Source organism: Rhinolophus hipposideros, assembly GCF_964194185.1.
Source record: "Rhinolophus hipposideros genome assembly, chromosome: 15".
NCBI classification, from domain to species: domain Eukaryota; kingdom Metazoa; phylum Chordata; class Mammalia; order Chiroptera; family Rhinolophidae; genus Rhinolophus; species Rhinolophus hipposideros.
This window is the reverse complement of record NC_138061.1, coordinates 23,813,846-23,837,423: the sequence shown is the minus strand read 5'-3', so window position 1 is coordinate 23,837,423 and position 23,578 is coordinate 23,813,846. Positions and strand designations below refer to the sequence as shown.

Sequence of the window (23,578 nt, the reverse complement as noted above, 5' to 3'; positions counted from 1 at the left end):
GTCTAGGCTGGGGATTCGGTCTTTTGATGCCTCTGGCAGCGCGGGTGTCGCTTGCCTGCGGCTGGCTTGGGGCCTGGGGGCGTGTGCATGCGTGTGCGCCGGCGGAGAACCCGGGGCTCCCCCGCGCGTGGCTGTGCTGCCGCGCAACCGGCTGTGTGAGCGCGGGCGCGAGCGGAGCGCACAGCCGGCGGAGCGGGCAGCCTGGGTTATCTGAGCCTCTCGGTCTTGGGTGGCTGCGTCCAGATCTCCCGGCGGCCGCGGCAAAAGCGAGACGCGCTGTCCCGCCACAGAGAAGCGGAGAAGCGAGACCCAGGCCCAGACGGCAACCGAGGGGGAGCAGAGTATGGAACATCGCGCGGGCCGGGCAGGTGAGAGAGGGGAGTGACAGAGGCAAGAGGGATGGCGGAGAAAGATGGGGGCGACCAAGATGAGGGCGGACTCCTCTCCTTGCTTGCCTGGTGGGGCCCTTGTAACCACTGGGGACTGGGCTCTAGGGCCTCTTCCCACCACTGGGGCCTCCTGGGCTTTCCCTCCCAATGTCCTCTAAATCTACTAAAAACTTTCCACCCAGAAAATGTAAGTTTTACAACTTCTCTTGGTCTCTTTGCGGAACCTGGCCTCTCCTTTCTGTTGTACATTTAGGGCTTTGTCTTTCCACTTTCACTCAGGCTTCTAGAGTCCCAAAGGCATGATGTTCATACACATAGTTTGTATAAGTATTTTGCACAACTTCCTCCAAGTTGGGTGCACTGGGAAGGCTTTAGTTTCTAGTGGAAATGACATGTGGGTGTGTGTACATGTGTGCTAGTGGGTGGGGACATGCTGTGTGCACGTGTGAGAATCTTGTGTATTTGAGTAGAAGCCAAAGTGTAAGTGCTAGTATAGATATATATGCCTAATATGTGTGGTGAGAGGGCTCTGCCCCCAAAATAAACAATTCAAGGGAGGCCTGGGACACAGGGAGGGATGGTAGGCCCCAGGGGACCCAATTGGGGACCCAAAAAGCTAAGGGAGTGGAGGGCTACAATCCCTCTTTTCCCCTTCCTTCCGTTCTCCTACAGGTCTGCCAACTCAACTCTGCCTGCCCACTAGGTGCCCCAGAGTAGTACAGGGTTGGGGGGCTAGGGATCTAAATTTAGTTTTGGATTGGTGGGGAGGGAGACGGTTGGATCAGGTTTCCAATAGTTTACAAATAATTTCACAGATGTCAAGGACTAAGTCTAGGCCCTTTTTGCCTCACTCCTCCTTTCCCCCCCAAATCTCCTTCCTCCTCTCCCTCTCCCTCTCTCTCCCCCACCCCTCACCAACTCAGGTTCTAATTCTTTCAGCTGATAATCCAGTTTCCACCCTCAGCACTGCCCTTCCTCTAGTTTCTTGGCCCAGTCCCTGGACCACCTCCATTCCCCCTTGGGGGCCTTGTCCCCGCTGGGGGATCCGGAGCCCCAGGAGTGTCAACTGTGGCCTCCTGGGCTTTTAGGGCTCCGGGCCACCCCTCCGCACCAGAGGTTTAAGTAGGGAGATCAATAGCAAACAGTTGTAATGATCTAATTAATTATGGCAAAATTAAAAGCGAGTACAAAATCAATCTCTGATGGTGTTGAAGATGGAATTCAATTGAGAGCCCATCTGTGCACCCCCTCGACCGTATAAATATGCAGCCCAAGGACAGACCTAATGGCTGGGCCTTCCTGGGAACCTCTCTCCCCCTTTCTTCCTCTCCAGCACAGGGCTTCTCTCTCCCTCTGTCTGAATCTATTTTGCCTCCTGCTGCCTCCTGCCCCCACCCCTCTTTCCTTCCCTGCCCTGTCTGCTGAAGCTCCCTACACTCCCACTTTCCATTTTCGCGAAGGGAGGGCGGCTCTCCCTGCCTTGCAGGCCTGAGGTGCGTGGACCTGGTTCCCAGTCCAGGCTAGTCTCCCAGAAGACGCAGCCAGGCCCCCTCCCCAGCACCGCTGGAAGAAGAAGGCAGAGCGTTGGGGGACATCCTTGACCGCCTGTCAGGGCTCTTATCCCAAGTTTCCAGGTGCTCAGGACACTCCAGACCAGACCAGAGCGCTTACCAGTAGCGGCTGTTCAGTGCAAGAGCGGCCGGGAAGACTAGCTGCGTACCGCACTCCCTTTCCCTTCCCCATTCCCCCCCGCTTTTGCAGGTTCAGAGATCGCACTCCAGCCAGTCGTGGTTTGGGGAAGGGTGGGGAGGAGCTGCGGAACTGGGAAGGAGGCAGGGCTGTTTCTATCAGAAGGAAATCACTGTTCCCTTCGAAGCAGCCCCACCGAGCTCTGCAGCCTCCGAGCGGCCTTTGCTCTTTCTTTCTCTTCACCGCCCCCTCCCGCTCTTCTGCCCTCACCTCCACCTTATACGCGTCTGGCCAGTGCACAGCTTGGGGGTGGGGGGGGCGTCCTCAGAGGTCCCCGGCGCCTTTTTTGGCCCCGTGCAGCTAGTTCAAAATGACAATGACACACTAGAGCCAGCGAGCGTGCCTGGAATACTCCCGAGCGCAACCGCTGCAGCCGGGTTTGCGAAGGATACGGGTTTTATTTAGTGCGGCTGAGCCTTCTCGGGAGCAGCGAAAACCAGCAGGAAAAAGCGAGGGAAAGAGGAGGGAGAGAGAATAGGCAACTAGTGTCAATTGTGGTCTTTGGCTATCGCGCGTATACCCCCCCAGAACCATAAAAACAAGACCTTTATTTGATGTCCTCCCTTTTACTCCTCTGGCTTGTCCCAGCTGGCTCTCAGGATCCCTGTCGCTGGTCCCCTGCCTCTCCCTCCTGGGACCCTGGGCCCATTCCCTGGTTCACACTGAGTTCCCAGGGTTCTTTCTGCCCTAGGAGACCCCTCCCACTCCCTGGTCCTGCCGAAGGGCCCGCAGAGCCTGGGGGAGACACAGCCTGACACCTTCCCCCCTCTTTTGCCAGGCCTCCTCACCCCATTATTAATTGCTGTGTTGACCTGCAGGATTGATTGGTGGCCCCGCTGGAAGAGGCTGCAGAGGCCTTGGCCTCCGAGCAGCCTCAGCTGAGGGCAGAGGGAGGAGGGGGAGGTGCTGGATCTGGGTCCTGAGCTCCTACCTCAGCCCAGCCGGGGACACAGCTGTTTGCCTAGACACGCTTCTCCACCCCCCACTCTCCACAAACACACCTTTTACACACTCTTACAGCACTCAAACACACACTCCCATGATCCCCTCACCAAGAGACGGTCAGCCCCCAAGGAGACACAACAGAAATTCTTAATTGATTTAGAAATTGAAAGAGGCTTCCTCCCTCCATTAGTCAGTTTCTTCAATATATTCGTTAGCCGCGGGTCTAGACCTCCCCTCTGGTTAAGAGGTGGCGAAGCGGGTACTGGGATCCGAGTTTTTTTCTGTTTGAGATTTACTTTGCATCTTCCCGCCCCCGTCCCTCAGGAACAGTTACCAAAAGTTAAGAAACATTCCTGGATGCGGGTAACCCTTAAAGTGTCAAACCAAAGCACTTTTTCCAGAAAGAGCCACTGCCCAGATTCCGGAGGGATTCAGTTCAGCCCTTTTGTCTCAAGTTCGGGGCATGGACGGCTATGGACCGCGAGGGTGAAGGACGGAGGCTTGCAGCCACCGGGGCAGAGGTCTAACCCGACAGCGAAGGCCCTCCCCTTCCCAACTCTCTCCCGCCTAACTAACCCGGCGCGCGCACACAAGCGCGCACACAGACTAACCCACACACTTACACGGACCCCGCAGCCACAGCGACACCCCCTGCCCCGACCCCAGGCCCGCGGGCCAGGAACCCCAGCGGGAGTGAGCTCCCGGGATGTCCCGCTCCAGGCTGGAGTGGGCGGAGGCGGCAGGAGTAGACCAACCTCGCCGGGTCCTCCAGAGCCCTGTTCTTGGTTCTCTTCCTGTCTCATCAGTCCCCCTCTCCCCCGTTTCCCCTTCTCCTCTCCGCTCCGGTCCTTTGTCTGCTGCCACTTCACGGAGCCGATCAGCCCGTCCCCGCCTGGGCGGCCCTGCGCTTCTCTTCCCTGGGTGTCTGGCGGGTCTCCCCTGCCTTACCCGCTCCCGGCTCTGACGCGTTCTCCGCCTGCTCCTCACAACCGCACAGCTGATGGAAGAGGAGGAAGGGAGGGCAGGCTGCGCGGATGGATCCGAGAATGGATTTGGTGCTTGCTTGCAACTCCCGGACAAGTCAGCCCGCCGGGCTTCTCCCGCCCCTCTCCAACTGTTCCTTCGCGCTGCGGAGCCGAGCTCCCTCGCCCGGATTTGGCCCCTTCCTTTCCTTGTACACTGGCTGTGGCTATTTCGCTCCCCCTGGTCTGCCTGGCAGACCAAATCTGGAGTTGCGCTCCCCCTTTTAGCACTCCGTTCCCTCTTGGCTGCCACTTGCGACCGCCTGCCCCCTTCCTCGGCAGCCCCCTTCGTCGCGGTGGCAGTGGCGGGTAGCGCCGGGGACATCCAGAGCCCACCGGCACTGTCTCCCTCCACCAAAGCCAGGTCAGGCTGCTGGCTCAGGGCCTGGCTGAGTAGAGGGTTAATCATTACTTCACCACGGACGCTCAACCTCACTCAGACTCTCTCACCCTGGCTTGGAGAGGAAGGGAAGGGACTTTGGGCCGGGTGGGGACCTCGGCATCGCCCAAACTTGCCTCTGCAGGCCTTCCAGAGACAGGTGCCTACTCCATTCGCTCAGCACTCCATTCACGTCCTTTTCTTCTTCACGCCTCTCCTCCCTACCACGCCTCCCCTTGGTCAGGCCTCTCCCCACTGTCTCATCTCTGCTCTGGCTTTGGCAGGTTGACTGCAGGTCCTGGGAAGACCAACTTTCTTTGTTTGGAACCGGACTGGACGGGATTTCCTTCCCCACGTCTCCGCCAACGGGCCAGCTCCTCCCGACGGTTTTGGCAGACTGGCCCAAAGGGGACCGCGCCTGAGGCCACAATTAACCCGGCTGTTGGGGGGAGGGGAGAATTTAACTGCTCCTGTAGCAGCTGCGCTGTTGCAGTGGGGAGTGGGTGCAGGAAGAAGCGGTAATGAACGAGTGGCAGAAAGATAGAGAGCAGAGTGGTAAACATGGATGGGGTGTGGTATAGTTAGTGGAAAGAAAAAATTCCTGAAGAAGAGGAACACAGGAAGGAAAGCGGTGAGGAACCCTCTAGTTACCTTTATAGGATGGAAGTTGGATGGAAAATGCCATCCCCTGCCTTCCCTAAGCGCCCAGATCCCTCCCTTCTCTATCAGTGGAAGGTTAAGAGTTCAGAAAGCTAGGCACCTATTCTTTCATCTACTATGGAAATGTTTGGTTTGCAAAATGCTTTCCTAGTGGCTAGCTCCACGGATAGGCAAGACAGGTGTAATTATCCCTATTTTGCAGGCGCAAAAACTGAGGCTCAAAGAGGCAAAGGTGCAGGTGGTGGCAGCTGATCCTTCCCGTGGGCTGTGGGGTGAGTGGTCCCTTTAGCTGTACAGAGGTCCATGAGTGTCGGGGTGGGTGGGTGGGGACACAGCCAGTGTCCAGGTCTGACCAGGGCCTCACGGGCCTCTTGCCCCACCCCTTAGCTTGTTCTCTGTTGGACAGATCCCTCTATTCCTACCCTATAGACCTGACGGCCCGTTTCCTCCGGGCTTGACTATTTTTTCGGCTCCTCAGTCGGGTGACCCACCGGCGGCAGCCACCCGGCAGGCCCGTGCCGCTAAGAGGCCGCTTTGGTGGCCAAGTGGCTAGCATTGTCGTTTCCCCTCAAAAGGGCTGCGAAGGGCCGGGCGTGTCGCTTGGACCTCTAGTGCGAAGAAGCCGGGTTAAAGGGGGAGGGGCAGGGGAGGATAAAGGCGCAGCACGTGCGCGGGGCCGCCAAAGGACCAACAGACCGAGCGGGCGGGGCCAGCCGAGAGTCAGGCCCCCTGGGCTTCTCTCGGGGAGCCCAAATATTAGGAACAAAAGCGGGAAAAGAAGAGTACAAGCAGGAGGGAGGGAATGAGCAAGGGAGGGAGCGAGGAAGCAGAAATTAGGGGGTCTTAGATAAAAAAAAAAAGGAAAGTAGCTTTAGGGGGAATGTGCCGTGGAGTGTGAAATTGCAGCCCATGGTGCTCCATATTGTACCAGAAGCTCTTCCAAAAAAAAAAAAAAAAAAACCATCCTCCAACGTGACCAGAGGGCTAGGAAGGGGGAGGGGCGGGGAGAGAATGGGGAGGAGGAGGGGACAAGGCCAGGCGGGAGCTGGTCCGGCGGAGCTGGAGAGGGGGCCGGTGCGTGCGTCCGCTGCCTGGGATCTGATCTCCGAGTGTGCTTCCCCGCGTGTGCCAGGACCCTGGGGGCGAGTGGGCCGCGGCCGCCCGGACTTGGATGATTAGACGAACTTTTTATTTCCTTCCTTTTTTCTTTTCTTTTTCTTTTCTTTTTTTTCTTTTTCTTTTTTTTTGGGGGGGGGTGGGGGGTGGTGGTGACTTCCAAAACTGGGAATAATTCAGGAAAGGAGCTCGGCTGCGGCGCATCTGCACTGCGCTACCCTCCTCCATTTCTGTTTCCCTTCCCTTCGGACTAGTTTTTCCCCCCTCGGTTCTAAACAGCTTTTTCCCCCCGCCCTGAACTTTAATGCGTTTAATTTGGTCCGCGCTGTGGGGAGCATTTCCTAGGGAGATACATTTAATTTCGGAATTTCTAATCCCCTCCCTGAGAGCCCAGGCCCTAGCTCCCCTCGCCTTTCCCGGGAGGTGTCAGAAGTAGAAGGAGGAAGGCAGGCCCAGGCCACCCGGGCGGGGCGCAGCTGGGGGGCTCTCAAGTCCTCCCCCGCCCCCCCCCCGCTAGGGCCCCCGCGGCCCAGCCGCCTTCCCGAACAGCTCGAGGTCGGGCGCCTGGACTCGAGGTCAGGGCCCTGCCTGCGGAGGGGAGGCAACCACGCCTCTGCCTTTCCTTGCGGGGGCAGAAGGCCCTGGGCCAGGGACCGGGACACCGGAAAATGAACAGAAGGGTGGCGAAAGGAGCCGGTGCAATTGGGGACAGCGACAGGGTTTACACATGCACTTCGCTTCATGCACAATGTGCCTAGAAACGCATTTTGGAGTTGGGGGATCTAGTTGCGCTTTGTTTTGGCTTGGGGGGGCTGTGCATGTGTCCATTGTGGGGGAGAAAAGAGGATCTCAACGGAGACCACCGCCTCCTACTCCCTGGGAGAGTAGGTTCCAGACAACCGGAGACTCAGGCGGGCCGCAGCTCCACTAGAGGAAGGAGGCGAGGGCGGGGGCGCCGGGCGCCAGGCAAGACTGGCAGGGAAGGGAGCGGAGAAGGCAAAGAAACGGAGATCCACAAGGAAGATTTATTGGGCAGATCAGATGCACAGAGGCGGCTAATGAAGCAAATCCCGAGATGGGTATCAGAGCAACTCCCCAAAAGTTTATTTGCCTTTAAATTTCCGCAGGGAGGCGGGCGCCTTGTTTGAAGTGTAAATGCCCCTAGGTTGGGGGGTGGAAGGGCCGCTTTGAAAACACCAGAGAGAAAAGGTTCATTTAGAGGCAGACGGGAAAAGCAACCAACCCTGACAGGTTGGAGCCGGGGTTGTGTTTGGGGTTGGGTTGTTTTCTTTTTTTCTCTTTCTTTTCCTTTTTCCTCTTCTTTCTTCTTCCCTTTTTTCCTTCTTGCTTTTTTCTCCTCTACCAGGCTCTATAGAAGAAGAAAGGAGAGAACAGGAAATGGAGCATCACAGGGAGAGGACAGTGCCTAAAGAGAAATCTGTAGGCCAGCCCTTCAGCCCGGAGCGCTAGGAGAAGGCAGAGCCCTGGCTGAAAGGGTTTCTAATCCCCAGGGAGCAGGTTTCTAGCCCTAGGAATCTGCTGCAGCTGAGGAAGCTGCCAGGGGCTGACTTGGGGGGAAGGTGAGAGTCCAGCTAGTGCAGTGCTGAGGAAGGTTCCTAGGAGGGGGGAGTTTTAGAATCTTAGAACTATCATGAAGGAAGTGTTCACTTCTCCGGAGGTACATGTGAAGGACAGGTGTGTAAGAACAACTTCCAGCATACTTTGTGCATTAAGTTCCCATCTTTGCAAAAGGTGAAGATGCCTCTTTTCTAATGCCTGTGGTCTGCATCCACATTTCATCATATGTGTAATACAGAGATGTGTCCAGCTGGTTCTAGAAAAATCTGTGAGTCTATGTGAGGAGGGGGTTCTTCCCACAGTCTTGCTTCTCCAATAGTTCAGACTCCCCAAAACTTAACTTCCTGGACCAACACAGGGAGAGGTGGGGCAAAGGGTTCCTTGAGTTCTGAGCTCCTTTCAGTAAGGACCCTTCCTCGATACTTTCCCCCCACCCCAATTCTGGGTTAATTACCTCCCAGAAGGAAGCCCAAGGCTGTACCAGCTAATACCACCTGAGAGCCCTTTACTTCCAGGCCTGGGAGCCTTTCCCTTTGGGCTGAGGGAACTCTGTTTTCCTTTTTCACTTGCCACACGAAGTGAGTGCGTGTTCGTGGGGTTGTGAAGCCAAAGCAAACCCGGGAGCGCCATCTGCAGGTCTCGAGAGGAAGAGACTGACCTTCGAGGCTGGACCCTGCGCCTTCAACCTCCTGCCCAAGGGAACCAGCTTGGCCGCCAAGGGAAGTGGGTGGGGGTAGGGGTTGCGAGAGAGGGGTAGGTAGAAAGGGGTTTTTCCTCCTAGAAGGTACCCCGCAGGTGGATCAAGCGGATCCGGCTCAGGAGGATCCAGGAAGTAGGGCAAAGGCTAGGATCCCAGCAGAACCGGCCCCCTAAGGAGTGGGAGGCTCAGAACCCAGTTGGGCTGAGCCTGGTGCTAGCTCCGCCCGAGGATTAAGGGCGCCCAGAAAACCCGGGTGTAGGAGACCCAGTAGGAGTCTCCTTCTGGCTGAGTCGGGCGGGTGCGGCCTCCATCCTAGCTACCACCTGGGCTCCAGCCAGCGGGACAGCGACGCGAGTCCGAGGCGCTTCCGCGGGCGCCAGGGTCTGTTGGCAGGGGCCGGAAGCGCCTCGAGTCCGGGAGGCAGGAGCGCAGCGCGGGCTTCCCTGAGCCGCCCTTTCGTAGACCTAGAGAAGCAGGGGGAGGGGACGAAGGAGGGAGAGAGAGTTAAAACATCAGCTGAAGTGCCAAGATGATTTATGAGACGAGGGAAAATATTTCATAAAGATCTCCCGGATATTCTGTACTTAACCAGTTAGGAGACAAAGGGCTTCTCCTGCCTGGTGCGTGCGAGCGGACCCGAGCGAGAGAGGGAGCGAGTGCGGACAAGGGCTGCGGAGGCTGGGCCAGCGGCTCCGGCAGGAGCGGGGCCCGGCCGAGCGCGCTGCGCCCCCTGCGCTGGCTCCGGAGCCGCGGAGCTGGCGGGGGCGGCTCTCAGCCTCGTTCGAAGCCTCTTCTCCCCAGCCGGGGAGAGCCAGCCTTGGTGTCTCGCGTTCTCTGCCGCCAGCGACCAGCCGTTCTGCACTATCTCCCTCCCCAAGCTCTCCTCCTCGGCCACTCCAGGGTCCGGGAGCCAAGTCCCCGGGCTCTCCCACTGTCCGTTGGGTCCCACTGAGGCAGGTGGGTCCTCCCTAGGTCTCCAGCTCGATTCTAAACCGAGCGTTCTGGGCTGCCCAGACCCCTAGGGGTAAGGGGACGAGGGAAGCCCTTAGCCGCGCGTGGGACAGGACAGGACTAACTGCCCGGCACTTTGCCCCGGAATGAGAATTGGGGGCTGCGTGGGTGGAGAGGTACCTCAGGAAGGAAAGGCGAAAGGGAAGGACCAGAGAGAGGAAGGAAAAACCAGGAAGGCACGGAAGGGAACTCAGAGCGGAGACTAGGGGGGTTAAGACTAGGAATGTGGGCTCGGCTCGGTGCGGCGTGGCCCACACGGGCACTGGCCGGTGGACCGCAGGGCTCGGTGAGTGCGGACAGCGAGCCAGGCTTCCGAGCGCGGTGCGCTGCGCGGCCCTGCGTCGTTGCCTGAATATTCATCAGACTGGCAGCTCTTTATCCTTATCTAACGTTTATCTTATCGGCGAGTTTCGTTTCTCAGTGTAGTTTTAATCCCGGGCTCCCGTTCCCCCTCCCCCTGGCCCGCTCCCCTCCCTCCCTCCTCCCTGGCGTTTCCCCCTCCCCCCCTCCCTTCGCCGGCCCCGGAGTGACAGGCGCGGGGCCCTCCTCACCGAAGCTCGGGGCTCCGGCACTAGCGAATCACAGAGTGGTGGAATCTATTGCCTTTGTCTGACAAGTCATCCATCTCCCGGCGCGGGGAGGAGGAGGGGGTCTGGAGGGGGCTTTGCAGCTTTTAGAGAGACACACACCGGGAGCCGAGGCTCCAGTCTCCGGCCGAGTCTCCTCGCAGCCGCAACCCACCTGGGGCCAGCCCAGTGCTGCCGGCGCCGCTCGGCTCCCTCCCTCCCTCCCGGCCCTTCGGCCGCGGCGGAGTGCGCCTGCCTTTTCCGGGGGCGGGGGCCCAGCTTGCGCTCTCCCCTCCCGAAGGCGCCCGCTCGGACAACCCAAGGATTGCTACTTCTCTGCCAACTTCGCCAACTCACCGGCACTTGGAGCGGCCCGGCTCCCAGCCCGGCGCCCTCGGGCCGCCCCAGCGCCTCGTCCTCTCCGACCGCTGCCTCTCCGATGACCAGGTTCCAGGGGAACTGAACGAGCCGCCTCCCCCTCCCAGCCTCAGCCCTGGCCGCAGTGGCCGCCAGCACCATGCGCCCCCAGTTCCCCCCCGCCCGACCCGCCTTCTCTGGGCCTTTCTGCTGACCGCCCAGCCCCGAGCCCAGACGGTGGGAAGTTGCGGCGGCTACGGTTGCCAACTCCGGCGGGTCCCGGAGGAGTCCTCGCGGGGAGCGCAGCGCGGCGCCCTCAACCCCTGTGCGCCCCGCGGCAGCCGGGCACCTGCTCACCCCCCCACCGTCCCTCCCTTTTCTCCTCAAGTCCTGAAGTTGAGTTTGAGAGGCGACACGGCGGCGGCGGCCGCGCTGCTCCCGCTCCTCTGCCTCCCCATGGATATGCACTGCAAAGCAGACCCCTTCTCCGCGATGCACCGTGAGTACCGGCGCCCGGCTCTTGTCCCAGCGAGGGGCTCCCTGTCCCAACCCCGTCCCGTCCTGCCGCGGCCCTGGCCCCCTGTGCTCAGGTCCCATCTTGGAGGCCACGTTGGTTTCTCCCAGTGCCCCCTTTCGTTCTTCCTCTTCCCCTCCTTTCCCAGTTGCTTCTAAAGCCTCCAGTTGCCCTCTCTTCTGCCTTCTGTCACCCATACTTCTTCTACCTACCTTCCTACCTTCCCTGGTGCCCATCACTTGCCTGCCTTCCTTCCACCTGCTCTTTCTTAAGTCTTGGATCCACAGCACCCCCATCCAGGCTCCAGCCACCCTACTCCCTGGTCACTCTCTTGCCTTGGGCTGGGGAACTAATGCGCTGGCAGTTTTCAGGGCTTTTTGCTTGTGTTGTGTTTTCTCTATCTTGTCTCCCTTCCCACCCCGTTTCTATTTGCCTCCTCCTGCTCCCTCTCCTCATCTCTACCTTTCTGGAACTTAGAGTGTGGTTGTCCAGGAGAAGACTCCCAGCATTACGCACCCTCAGTGTCAGAACAGTCAGGCAGAAGAGTGTGGGGGGTGGGGTGCCCCCTTCTGACCCTCAGCTCCCAGCATCTCTTGTGCCCTGCCAGCCCAGCCAAGGCTTCTTGTAGGCTGGTTTGCAATACTTCTGTCCTCTTTTTCTCCTCTATCTCCCTTTCCTCTCCTTCCCCTTTTCTCCTCCTTGAGTTGGGAGTCTGAGATTGGCAGGATGTAGTAGTCCTCTTTTACCCCTCTCTCCAGGAGGTGCTCTAAAAACAAAGAGGGGTTCCAAGGAAAAATCGAAGTCAGTGAGAGATGGAGTAGAGGAGTCTTTCAGGCGGCCCTTGGGCAGAGCAAGGCTCTGCTTCTAGTTCTGGAGGCTCTTTGCCCACCTCCCACTCTCTGGTCAGGACCGTTTAGCCAGCCTCCCGGCCAGGGGGTAGGCAAAAAGGGAGAAAGTGAGGGGGTGGGGGTGGGGGGAGAACAAAAGGAAGGCAAATGCCAAAGCTGGGGAGAAAGGACAGAGAAATCAAAACAAGAGAAAGGAAATAAAAGAAAACAGAAAGGATGTGACAGAAAAAGAAGACGGGAGAAAAATAAATGAAAAAATAAGAAAAGAGGGAATTATTTTGATGAAATTTGAATTTATCTAATTCATATCATATGTCTTTAGCTTGGAAAACAATTCAGAGATTTTTTTCCCCCAGACTTTTAGAAAGATAAATAGATTCTAAATAAAAACCATCTCCTCCTCTGTAGATTAATAATTAAAGATAATTTGTAACTTTTCACAGGGAAACTTTTTAGACCTGGCTTGGATCTGTGCTTCGGACAAAAGAGCCGAGGAGGGAGAGCTGAATTTTTCTCTAAGTATACATTTAGCGTTACAGGGAGGATCTTTAAAAAATACTCCCGGGATAAAATATATTTTCCTAAATAATATCCAAGCACGGGAAATCCGAGCCAGGGACCTCGGGCTGCCGCGAGTCTCCCCGAGCAGAGCCAGAAATCCAGGCTTCTTTTCGGAGGTAGTGGAACCGGGTCCACACGCCGTCTTCGCCTTGCCCGCCGGCCTCCCGGCCCGGCTGCCTCTACTCTCGCACTCCTCTCCGGCCGATGCCGTTGGGGACCTGCCGAATCCCGGCCGCCCACTGGGTGCCACTTTGAAACCTAAAGAGGACCAAGGCTAGCGGAAGGTGGTCGGAGGAAGGGAGAGACCACGGCGCTGGCTGCGAATGAGCAGGCAAGTCGCCGAAGCCGGAATCGGCGCCCGCGGCAGTGGCGCATTCCAGGCCCGACTCTGCGCCGGCTCCGGTCCCCAGTCCTGGACTCCTGTCGTGCCCCCTTCTACTCCTACCCCTTAGATTGGGTACGAGGGGCCGGGCCCGGAGCCCGGGGAAGCTGAATTATTCATCTTTAATCTGCCCGCAGCTGCCGCCTTTTCATACCGGTAACGCGAGTTCTCCCGAGGCCTAAATTATTGATGGTCCGGGTTTGGAGGGCAGGGAGGGGTGAGGAGTGGGGCTAGAGGTGCGGAGACTAGCGGAGATGGGGGTTCAAATAAGAGATTCCGGCCTTCAACAGCCTCCAGATCTGACGCCTCTCCCCAGGGATTTCTACCGCCCTTACTCTCCTTCCCCCCAGAAGGGGACGGGAAAGAATTGAGCAGGACGCAGATGTCCCCGCTTTCTCCGAATGTCGCCTGAGGCCAGTAGGGCAGGGGCGGCAGGTTGCCGGCTCGGTCCGGCCCAACTCGGCCGCTAGAAGTGTCTGAGCTTGGATGGCTCAGTAACTGCGGCTGCGGGTTGATCGCTCTGAGTGCAGGATTTCTGGACCGCTTTAGGCCAGAGAGAATGGGGCAGCGGGCAGCGCGCTCAGGCCTGGCGTCCGGTAACCACCTGGCCTCCGAGGGGGAAAGCCAGAGCTGGAGTCGGGTTGGAGACCCAGCGCCCTCCTCTTGGCCAGGCGAGCGAACGCCCTGGCTGTGCGGTGTCCTGGGCGGCTGCCGAGATCTAAGAGGTCGGAGGGACGAGAGCCGGCTTGGGCTGGCTGCACAGGGTGCCCCGTGAGCCCTCAACTCTCCCGGGCGGTCTGTACCAGGCGACCTGGGCGAGGCGGGGGCGCCGAGCCTGGCGCAGCGCTGCAGACGCGCGAGCCGGAGCAGCCTGCGTCCTCTGGCTGCTCCGCGCCACGCGCTGCTCGGCTCTGCCTCCCCGCCTGAGCGCAGCCAACTCAGGGCCCCTACGTCTTGTCTTCCCTCCTCCACCCGGCTTTCTCTGAGCTTTAGACATTAGGGAGGCGAGAAGAAAATATGGACCCTCCAAATACCTGAAGATAGAAAACATAAAGGAAAGGACAATTCGATCAAAAACCAGAACAAAACAAAAACACAGGGAAAGAGGTGGGAAAACCCCAATTCAATTAAAAATAAATACAAGGAAGAAGGTAGGGTGCAAAAGGGGAATGTCAGGGACTTAGAGATGTCCCTCTGTGTGCGGAGTCACCCAGACCCCCCAAAATCAGCCGCCTCCAAGCGCGCCGCCCCGCACGCACCGACGACTCCCTCTAGCGTGCGGCTCAGGCGGGATCCCGCTCGCTGCAGGTTCCGTCCTCTGCCTGGCCCTTCCTTTTCCCTCCTACATTCTTTCTTGCTGACATTCATTCCCCCTTTGCTGTCACCCCCTGCTCCCCTATTTTCTCTTGCGCTGCGCCTCCATTCTTCCCCTCCCTTTCTCCCTTGCGTGGCCACGTTCTTTCCCAGCCCTCCATTTAGCTTCTGCGCGGCCGCGTCCCTCCCCGCCAGCAGGTGCAATCCCCAATCCTCCGCGTTGTGGTCTGCGGGCCACGGTTCTCCGGCGGCTCCGGGAACATGCCCCTCCGCCCTGCCTGCTTCCTTCGCACGTCCTGGGCCGCGGACCCTGTCTAATGGCTCGTCCCTGCTGTGTGTGGGGTGTTGTGTTTTTTTTCTTGTCTCTCCCCAGCAGGGCACGGGGGTGTGAACCAGCTCGGGGGGGTGTTTGTGAACGGCCGGCCCCTGCCCGACGTGGTGAGGCAGCGCATCGTGGAGCTGGCCCACCAGGGTGTGCGGCCCTGTGACATCTCTCGGCAGTTGCGGGTCAGCCACGGCTGTGTCAGCAAAATCCTGGGCAGGTGAGGGCCTCTAGTTGCCCCTGGGAGACGCCCTGCCTCTTTCCCCCCGCCGGCTCTGGGTCTCCAGCCCTAGGACTTAGCTAAAAGTCGAGGATGCCAGCGGGAGAGGGAGATGCCCGACCCCGAGGTATCTGGAGAGCTGCTCCTTTTGGAGAGGGCGCTCAGGTGGTGGCCGAGGCCCTAGGAGCGAGGGTGGAGCAGGGTCATACAGCGCTTTCCCAGCTCTAGGGTCCTCACCGGGAGGCAGCTTGATTGCGGTCTTCAGTAAAGGAGGGACACCTCTTCTAGCAGAGTTAATGCAGAGTGAGGGGTTGGAAGAATAGTGTGAGGAGCGAACGGGTCCCCAAGAGCAGAAAAATCAGCAGTGGGTAGACAGAAGGAGGGTTTTGGTTCTCATAGGGACTCTGCACTCAATGGGAAAGGGCTGGAGGTGGTGCCTCAGCCCTTGTCAGCCTGGAGGCCTGGAAACGCTGTTCGTCCTGCTCTTCCCTAATGAAAGGTCCGGCTTTCACTCCCAGGGGCGCCTATTCCAGCGGGTGTGCTGGCAGCCCCTGGCATGACCGCCTTCCTGGAGGGAGTGTCCTTCTCACCCTCCCCTTCATCCTCTAATGCGCCCTTGCCCTAGCCAGGCGCCCTCTGGAAGCCAGCTCAACCACGCTGGACCTTTTTCCTCTGCGTGGTTGCCTCAGGCGGGAGAGTGGCTCAGCGGCTCCGGAGCCTGCACCCCCCTGCCCCTGCCGTGGTCGCTTCTCCCTGACTCCGCCGGCCTTCCCGGGGCAGGTACTACGAGACTGGCAGCATCAAGCCCGGAGTGATTGGCGGCTCCAAGCCCAAAGTGGCAACGCCCAAAGTGGTGGACAAGATTGCTGAATACAAGCGACAGAACCCAACTATGTTTGCTTGGGAGATCCGCGACCGGCTCCTGGCTGAGGGCATCTGCGACAATGACACCGTGCCCAGCGTTTCTTCTATCAACAGGTGAGCAAGCCACCCCTGGCTATAGGGTGGGACTCCAGCTTCCAGTTCCTGCCCATTAGGGCACCCCAGCACCTGATATTAGAATCTTGGTTCTTTCTTCAGCCTCTGCCCTTCCTCCCCAACTTCCAGCTCTAACGTCTTTGGGGTAGGGAAAGGGCACCTGGGAGGCAGGCAGGCAGACAGACAGACAGACAGACAGACAGACAGGGCTGTCTCCAGCTTAGGGCTGGGTATTCCCTGCCAGGCTTCTCCCGCCGGAGTACTGGAAATGAATCCAAGTGTTTGTGGTAATTAAGACTCCAAGATTACGCGCCTTGGTATCCAGAGACAATCACAGCCCACAGCCGAAGCCTTTAAAACGACCAGTGTCTATTCATCGCCTCCAAACAGACTTCCCTTTCTAAAGGCATGCTCCCTTCCCCAGGGGCAGCTGCCTGTACTGGCTCCCCCACCCTCCCTGCCAACTCCCACAAAGCTTGCCTCCCCGGAGCCCAGACCTTGCTAGCCAGCTCTGCACAAATTTCCGGCCTGCAAGCAGGAATATCTAGGCCTGCAGAGCAAATGCCAACCTCCAGCCAGCAATTGGCAGGGACTAGAGGGGCTGGACAAGGAGAGGGACGCCAGGCAGGGAGGGAGAACTCTGGATTCTGAGGCTGAACTTCAGGAGATGCCTCTAACCACCTGGGTCCTTATGTCCAAGCCTAAGTGTGCACTGATGACAAGCTCAGGCACATGGGGGTAACATAGGCTGGAGTCAGCTCAACATATAATAGCAGAAGATAGTTAGTATCCCACTCCCCAAGCCATTCCAAAATGCCCCCAGGGAGAACACGTTTACACATTCCATGTACATACACCTGGCCAATGTGCAAATGCATCTGTCTGTCTGTGGTGGGTATAGCACACATAAGCAGCAGTTGGATGCAGGAACCCAGGATAGCTTTACCATCACAGAACTGTACAACCTGACATCAGCAGAGACTCTGTACAAGTTCCAGATAACCTTGGCCAGCCTTTTAACCCCTGCCCCCCGTTTTAAGGCAAATCCCCAAATGAGATGAGGGTTAAGGGTTTCATACCCTTGTTATTCTTTGCACTCTTCATGGGCTCATTATCAGGATAACTAATAATTCAGATGGTGCTTTTTTTCTGAAACTGGCATCACGTATCAAGGTGTGTTTTTTTTAATATTTTGCAAATGATATGGAATTATCCCAAATCATCCTGAAAACAGCAGGTAAAATTAGCTGGTAGAATGTACCTTGGCTAAAGAAGATTCCCTCTGCCACTCTCGTGCTGTAACGTACTGCGAGGCTACCCCAGAAATTATCCCGGTGTGTGCCATCTGTATTAAAATGGTTATTCAGTTATGAACAGGGTAACATAATACTGATCAGCTAATTATACACCCTCAGAAAACCCTCCAGCTCCCTGGGCCTGGCTCAGCTAGGTATTGAAAGCATAGCAGTTTGACATTCAGACACCTTCCAAAGGAGCTGGAGAAAGACACTGGGTGGTTTGAGGGGTGGGGGTAATGAGTCTTTTGCATTTTAAAGCCAGAAAAGGCGGCTGGGGAAGCTTTGGGGCTGAAGCTGGAGTGGCGGTTAGGGAAGGAAAGGGGACAAAGCGTTGTTTTCTGAGTCTTCCAGAGATTTATCCTCTTAGCTGGTTATTGGTTTTGGGAATGAGTTGGAACTGGGGTCTTGGGAGGTGAACAGCCCTGCTGAGGAGCCATGGTGCTGAGACTGGTGCTGACGTTCTGGAGAACATGCCGTTGTTCGTGATAGGATTTGCTTTGGAGGAACCCATGACATGTGTGGTTAAGACGGTTTGCCCCTCTTGTTGGGCGGAGGATTGGAGTAATCAAGGCAGCTGTGGTGGCAGCACCCCTTGCCTCCCTCTCCCCCACATATACCCCTCACTGGCTGAGATGGTTTTGGCTTAGGTAAAAGTTTGGGGATGCTCTAATCCTGAAAAGCAGGGGACAGGTGACCCCAGGATCAAGCTCCAGAGGCCTTGAAGTGCATCTGTTAGAATTGGGAGAAAGTACAGAAGTGAGTCTTAGGTGAAATGAGAGTGGGAGAAAGAATGGCCTCAGCTTGACAATCTCCAACAGCTGCAGAATCTGGTCAGTGTGGAGCCCTGTCACCTGAGGGGCAAGGAGACTGAAATAGCCATCTGTGGGCAGGTGTGGCTGTAGATGGAGAAAAAGTGGGAAGAGAGGAATGGGGAAGCCACTGACAGCATGTGCAGACAGCCCTAGGTCCAAAGGTAGGCGTCCCAGCTTGCTTTGACAACAAGGAGTAGTCAGCGTATTCTCAATTTTGCTTCGGGAGAGAATCCTACCGTGGTGGTTCATATTTTGGAAAGAATTCTTGGGGCTTCCCAGTGTGCTGCTGAGTCGGGGCTGGAGGGATGCATCTGGGCCTAATGCCCTTAGCTTCATCCCTGTAGGGGGAAGGGTTGTCTGAGGTGTGTTGTTTCACCCTAAAGCCTAACAAAGGCGGGTGTTTCTGCTGGTGCTTATGATGTCAGAAAGTTTGTGAAATCTCACTCTCTGTGGGAAGAGCCTGGAGATTTTCCCCTGTGCAGAAAGTGCGATGCATTGGAACGGGTGGTTCTTGAGACGAGAGCTTAACTATTGGTGAGCTGCCCACGTGTGTCGGGGACTTCATAACTGTTATGAGTGAGCGTGTGCACGTGCCGGTGGTTGGCAAGAAAGGAAGTCCACACATGCTCACCCACCTGAGCCAAATTGTAAGGTTTTTCATCCTTTCCTCCTCAAAACAGATGCTGTCGCCGCACTTGAAATATGCTGTTATGTTTATAAACGAAATTGCTTTTCATGCTTTAAAAATGTGTTTGGCTTTCTCTGATCCCATCACGATAAAGGTTTGGACAGCCAACCCACATTCTCTATTGGCAAATCTTCATAGAAATACCTCTGTGAACCAAAGGAGTAGGTCAGGGAGACCTCCCACCCTCACCCTCACCCTCAGAGACCACTGTCAAAAATCCAGAGGGTTGACTGGATTGCTTAGTCTATGGAATTTATCTGAATCATTCTCAATTGGGTGACTGATCGTTGAGCATGGAGTTACCAGTTCTTCAGCTTGTACACTGCGGTGGTAGAGGGCAGGTGTTTATAAACAGGTGATTTGACATTGAAACCTGCTGTGGGAAATGGCCTGCAGGGGGGAAGAGATGGAGGGAGATCCGTGCTACTGAATGGGGAAAAGTCACCTAGTTACATCCCAGAGCAACTGACTAGGCAGGAAAGATTTTCCGGATTATATGCCAAAGTCTCTGGTTTAGCTGTTGCTCTGAGAACAAGAGAATACAGTTCCTTGAAAGAACAGGCACAAACTCCAGAAAGAGTCTAGGGTTACTGAAGTTCCCTCAGGGCACTCTCTTGGAATGAGCTGACGAGAAGGCCATCACTGTCTTAACTTTTTGAGCCTGCCCTACACTCGTTGGGATCAGGGCACTCCCTGTCCCTAGATCTTTGGAGTGGATTCTTCCAGAGTCCATTTCTCACAGATCACCTGCTACCGACACTCTCTCTTCACCTGTTTGGCTCTAAGAGAGCATATTCATTCTAGCAGGGGCAGCACTGGCTTCAAGAAGGCTCTATAGCCCCAGTGCTATTCTCAGGTCTTCATCAGAGCTCTGGCAGTGGAGTGGCAGTGGTCTACCAGCTGTTCATTGAAAGACCTTTCCAAATAACCTGCGAGCCACTCATCCTAGCCAAGGGAGTGCTGAGGACGTGTTCGGGCTTAGGGTCTGTGTCTCCCCCTCTGAAACTGAGGTTCTAGAACACTGCATGTTTGACACTTGGATCTAGCTTGGCATGAAGCTAGGCCAGAGGGGTAGCATTTCCTGCCACATCTCCATACACTTGCTGCTGTTTGCTGGTCAGGCTATTGGTCTCATGGCAAAGAGGCAAGGCAAGTTGATGGGCTTAGAAGAAGATTTCTACCCTCAGAGGAATGGGAGAAATATAGACAGAGAAGTTGCATTCTGTGGCCCTGGGCCTACCAGACCGGACCACAGATAGCAAATACACATGTCAGTTTTTGTCTGAGAAACATTTGCTTACCTGTCACTTCCCAAAGAGGGTCTCTTGCTGCTGAGGTCACCTATCATTAAAATCACTTTGAACAGGTATGACTGTTGATTCTCTTATTCCTTAAAATGAGCTGGAGTTGTCCTCCTAAAAAGCCAGTTTTGTTCCTTTAGTTATTTTAGACTTCTTGGCCAGCAGTCATATTGGTCTGTTTCCCTGCTGGCTGGGTTAGAGTGGGTGTTCAGGCCACAAAATAGCTTTCAGATGAGAGCAATGGCTGGTTTCCCTGAGTTCTTACCTCAGCTGGTAACTCTTGAGGAGAGGAAGACAGGAGGGGTTGTTCTCCATGAAAGTTCCAGGTGGATTTTGGAGGGTTATGCAAAGAAGGAAAGAGAAGGAAACCCCTAAATAAACAAATGGTGTCCCAACTATTCTGAGAACTCAATAAAACAATCACATCAAAATGAAGAGGCATAAATCTTGTGTCTGCACAGGTAACCTACTCAATTGCTTTTATTATTGCTCAGGCTGCCTCCATTTATTACCGTCCATAGGCTGGGCCAAGGAGGTTACGTGGAGGGTGGTCTCCAGTGCAATCCTACACCCCGAGAGGCAACAATCAACCCATACAGCCAGGGATTTCGATGGGAACTCGGGAAGGGCCCATCTGTCTGCATGAAAACCAATCAATAACTCTGTAACCAGAGCCCTTGTCACAGGGAAATGGACAACACAACAGTTCAATATAGGGGCCACAGGGGGAATTAGCCAAGTGGAGATGGGAAAGGCAGGAGCAGGGAAACTGGGTGCCAGGAGAAGTGAGTACTGGGGAGGGGGTGGGGTGTGGCAGGGGAGAGCAGTAGATTGGCTGAGAGCAGGATATGTGAGCATATTGACACAAGGGGAGAATTACTGTGCAGAGTTGATACGGGAGACGAGAGGCACCGTTGGAAGTTGGGGTGGGAGGGAACAGTTGGGAAATGGACTTGTTCTGGTACACATGGGATCACGTGGTTGTTTATGTGATAGTATGTGCTTGTGGGCTAGAATATTAAGCTTCCAGAGAAGAGCAGTGATAGTAGTAACTGGTGCAGAAGATGAATCAATCCTCCCACCACCACCACCACGACCAAGAGCCTGCACTCTGAAGAGCAGGCTCCTTATGAGCTCAAGTGGGATAGGGGTCTTGCTTCCCAGCCTTCTCAGCAGGACTGAGAAAAGAACACCTTAAGCCATCATCTCCTCCCAGCTTTTTAGATCTTCAGCTCAGCTTCGCTGCAACTTTGCCTCTTAATGCTCAGGTCTATTCTTAGCCCCTCCTTGTTGCTACCTGAGGTTGAAAGCTACAGCTATTATAGTAAAAGAACTGTGTATACTGGAAATAATTTATTTTTCACTTCCTGTTCTTTAAAAGAATGCAGTAAAAGGTGCTAACCTGGCCTGCCAATTCTCTGAAACCCTGCTGTTTCTTCTCACTACCTCCGCCCTTAAGCCAGGTGTTCAGAGTTCAGATTCTTGCAGGGGAAGCAGTTTTAGGTATAACTGTGGCCAGTCAGCTCACCCAGACACGTGGGTGAGTCTAGAGAAGCTCCTCTGACAGATCTGAAGAATGGGAAACACTGTCTCACAACCAATGTGCAAATAACAAGTGAAAGAGGTGGGACATGAACTCACCTTGGGTTTATCTGTGTACCACTCAACTACTGGGTTGAGATGTTTTCCTCCTGGAGAACAGATTATTTCTTTTGGTGCTGTAAAGGTGCAGCTTGAATATATTTACAATGGTTTCTAGGCACAGAGTTTGATAGCTTCGGGGTGTGTATGTGTGTGCGCGCGCGTGCCTACACACACGCTCACCAGCGTGTCTCTGCTATTTTGTGAAAGGGTTCTGAAGCCAACAGGAAGAAAAGGAGGCAGGCCCACAGGACATGACCTGCAGTCACAGATGACATCTGGACTCCTTGTCTGTGGGCCCTTCAGGTCAATCAGAGAGGCAGTGATTTGGCCATTGGGTGGTTATGCAGCTGGGCCACAGATTCTTCATTTCAGAATTTGGGCAAAGTGGAGCCAAATTTTGCTTTCTTCTTTTTTATTTTATTTTATTTTATTTTTTTGCACTGTAACACTCCATAGTAGACTCCAGGTAGTCCCCAATAAGAGGGTCTTGGCTACAGTGAGGCTACCTCTGTGATGGAGAGCTGTGTAATCAGCTGTCCATCTTTACTTCAAAACTTGAGTACCAGCCCAGTTGGCAGCACTGGTTAGGGACCAACCACATAAGCAGCCAAGAAGATGTTTTTCCTGGTGAGTCCCCTTCCTGCAGATCTGTGGCGCAGTGACCCACCAAGTGTGCAGGTGCCCCCAGCAGCAGGCATGGCAGTGGCTCTGAGACACAATCTCTCCCAATGGCCAGGCCCAAGTTTTAGTCTCCAAATTCTTTCCCAATAGTCCAGATGCCAGGGAAATAAGGAAGAAACTATGTGGGAGAAAAGCATAGCTGGAACTGGAGAAGGCTGGGAGACTATGTGGAGCATGATGGCAGAGGCAGGTGCCTGGGGCCTTCGGGGGAGGGCTGCACATAAGGGAGCAGTTGCGGATGTAGGAAACAAGAGGAAAATGATCTGGCACTGGAGGAGAAGGACCTGTGTAGACCTGGGAACTCTCAGGGAGGAGAAAAAGGCGTGCAGGAGGGAGGTAGGGAGATGTGAGAGGACATAGAGCCAGGTTTTTCTTATAGCTCATCCTCAACAATCACAATAATAACTGGACCCTTTCTTTTGGTTTTTGAGAGAATATGATATTGTGTGTGTGTGTGTGTGTGTGTGTGCGCGTGTGTGAGAAAGAGAGAGAGAGAGAGAGAGAGAGAGAGAGAGAGAGAGAGAGAGAGAGAGAGAGAAACTGAGAGTCACTGGCATTCCTGAGAGGTCAGATTTATTGTAGGGATGTGGGGGGAGGAAAGTAGGGTCCAAAAGTCCAGACTGGCGAGGAATGTGTTAATCAGGAACAGCGATGGAGATGCCATGTAGCTGTAAGTGTCAGAACACAAATGCCTTTAGGGATCTTTGTAGGGAAAGTCAGAGGTAGTGAGAGCTGGAGCCCACAGGCCCGGCCCAGAGGCAGTAAGATTTGTTTTTTAAAAACTCTGTGCTGGCCAAATAAAACCCATCTTTGGGCCTGATTCAGTTCATGGGCCAGCGGTCTGCTGCCCCTGGTCTGCATAACTGGACACAACTTAGCTTCCTGCTTCAGACCAGACAGTAACCTCAGTGCAGGTGAAGAAGAATGTGACGTTTCCTGAGCCCCGTAGTCCAGAAGCCCCCGAGGAAGGGGGGTGGAGGACAGAGTATATTCTCTCTAGCTAGAGAAGGAGAGGGTGAGATGTGGATGGCAAGGGGAGGACAAATGTAAGAATGAGGATGGGAAGAGTGAGGAAGGAGGGGATGAAGCTGAGAGAGAAAAGGGAGAGGTCTCGGAGCTGGCTCAGCTTGGCAGGTTTGTTTGGGAATGGAGCGTATCTGAGAGTGCGGAACAGGGAACAGAAGCCTGAAAAGGGGGATTGGGTCCATGCATCTGAGCAAGGGCCTTTGGTAGCCCTGCAAGGTCTTAGAGGTGTTAGAGGAAGCCAGAGCGCTGGGCAATTGGTAGACCAGGCTGAGGGGGACTGAGGGAGCTCAGAGGTGGTAAAGGAAAGAGGAGGAGGTCAGCCAGGAGGAGAAAGGTGACAGAGCAAAGGAGGTGACATCGGGGTGGGGGTAAAGTCACAGGACCTGGAGCTCACAGGCGCCTGCACCAGGCGGCACACCGCAAGGTAGGCCAGTCATAACGGCTGTGGGGCTGCTGCAGTGAGGTTTCTCCAGCTTGGACCCTGGCAGAAGGGAGATGGGAGAGAGGCCAAGAGGAA

General features: G+C 55.6%; 1 protein-coding gene across 8 annotated transcripts in view; it reads left to right on the top strand.

The window, feature by feature from the left end:
* Positions 1 to 10,711: 10,711 nt before the first annotated feature.
* PAX2 (paired box 2) overlaps positions 10,712 to 23,578 on the top strand; it is a gene marked incomplete at its 5' end in the record, with an annotated part of 78,443 nt that continues 65,576 nt past the window's right edge. For 4 of the 8 annotated variants that reach the window (XM_081074099.1, XM_081074095.1, XM_081074101.1 and 1 more), the window contains 3 exons: positions 10,712 to 10,971; positions 14,468 to 14,633; positions 15,414 to 15,611. In XM_081074099.1, the coding sequence (XP_080930225.1) occupies positions 10,929 to 10,971; positions 14,468 to 14,633; positions 15,414 to 15,611 (407 nt within the window). Of the gene's footprint in view, positions 10,972 to 14,464; positions 14,634 to 15,413; positions 15,612 to 23,578 lie in introns of all 8 variants that reach the window. The other 4 variants (XM_081074098.1, XM_081074100.1, XM_081074102.1 and 1 more) reach the window with 3 other exon arrangements.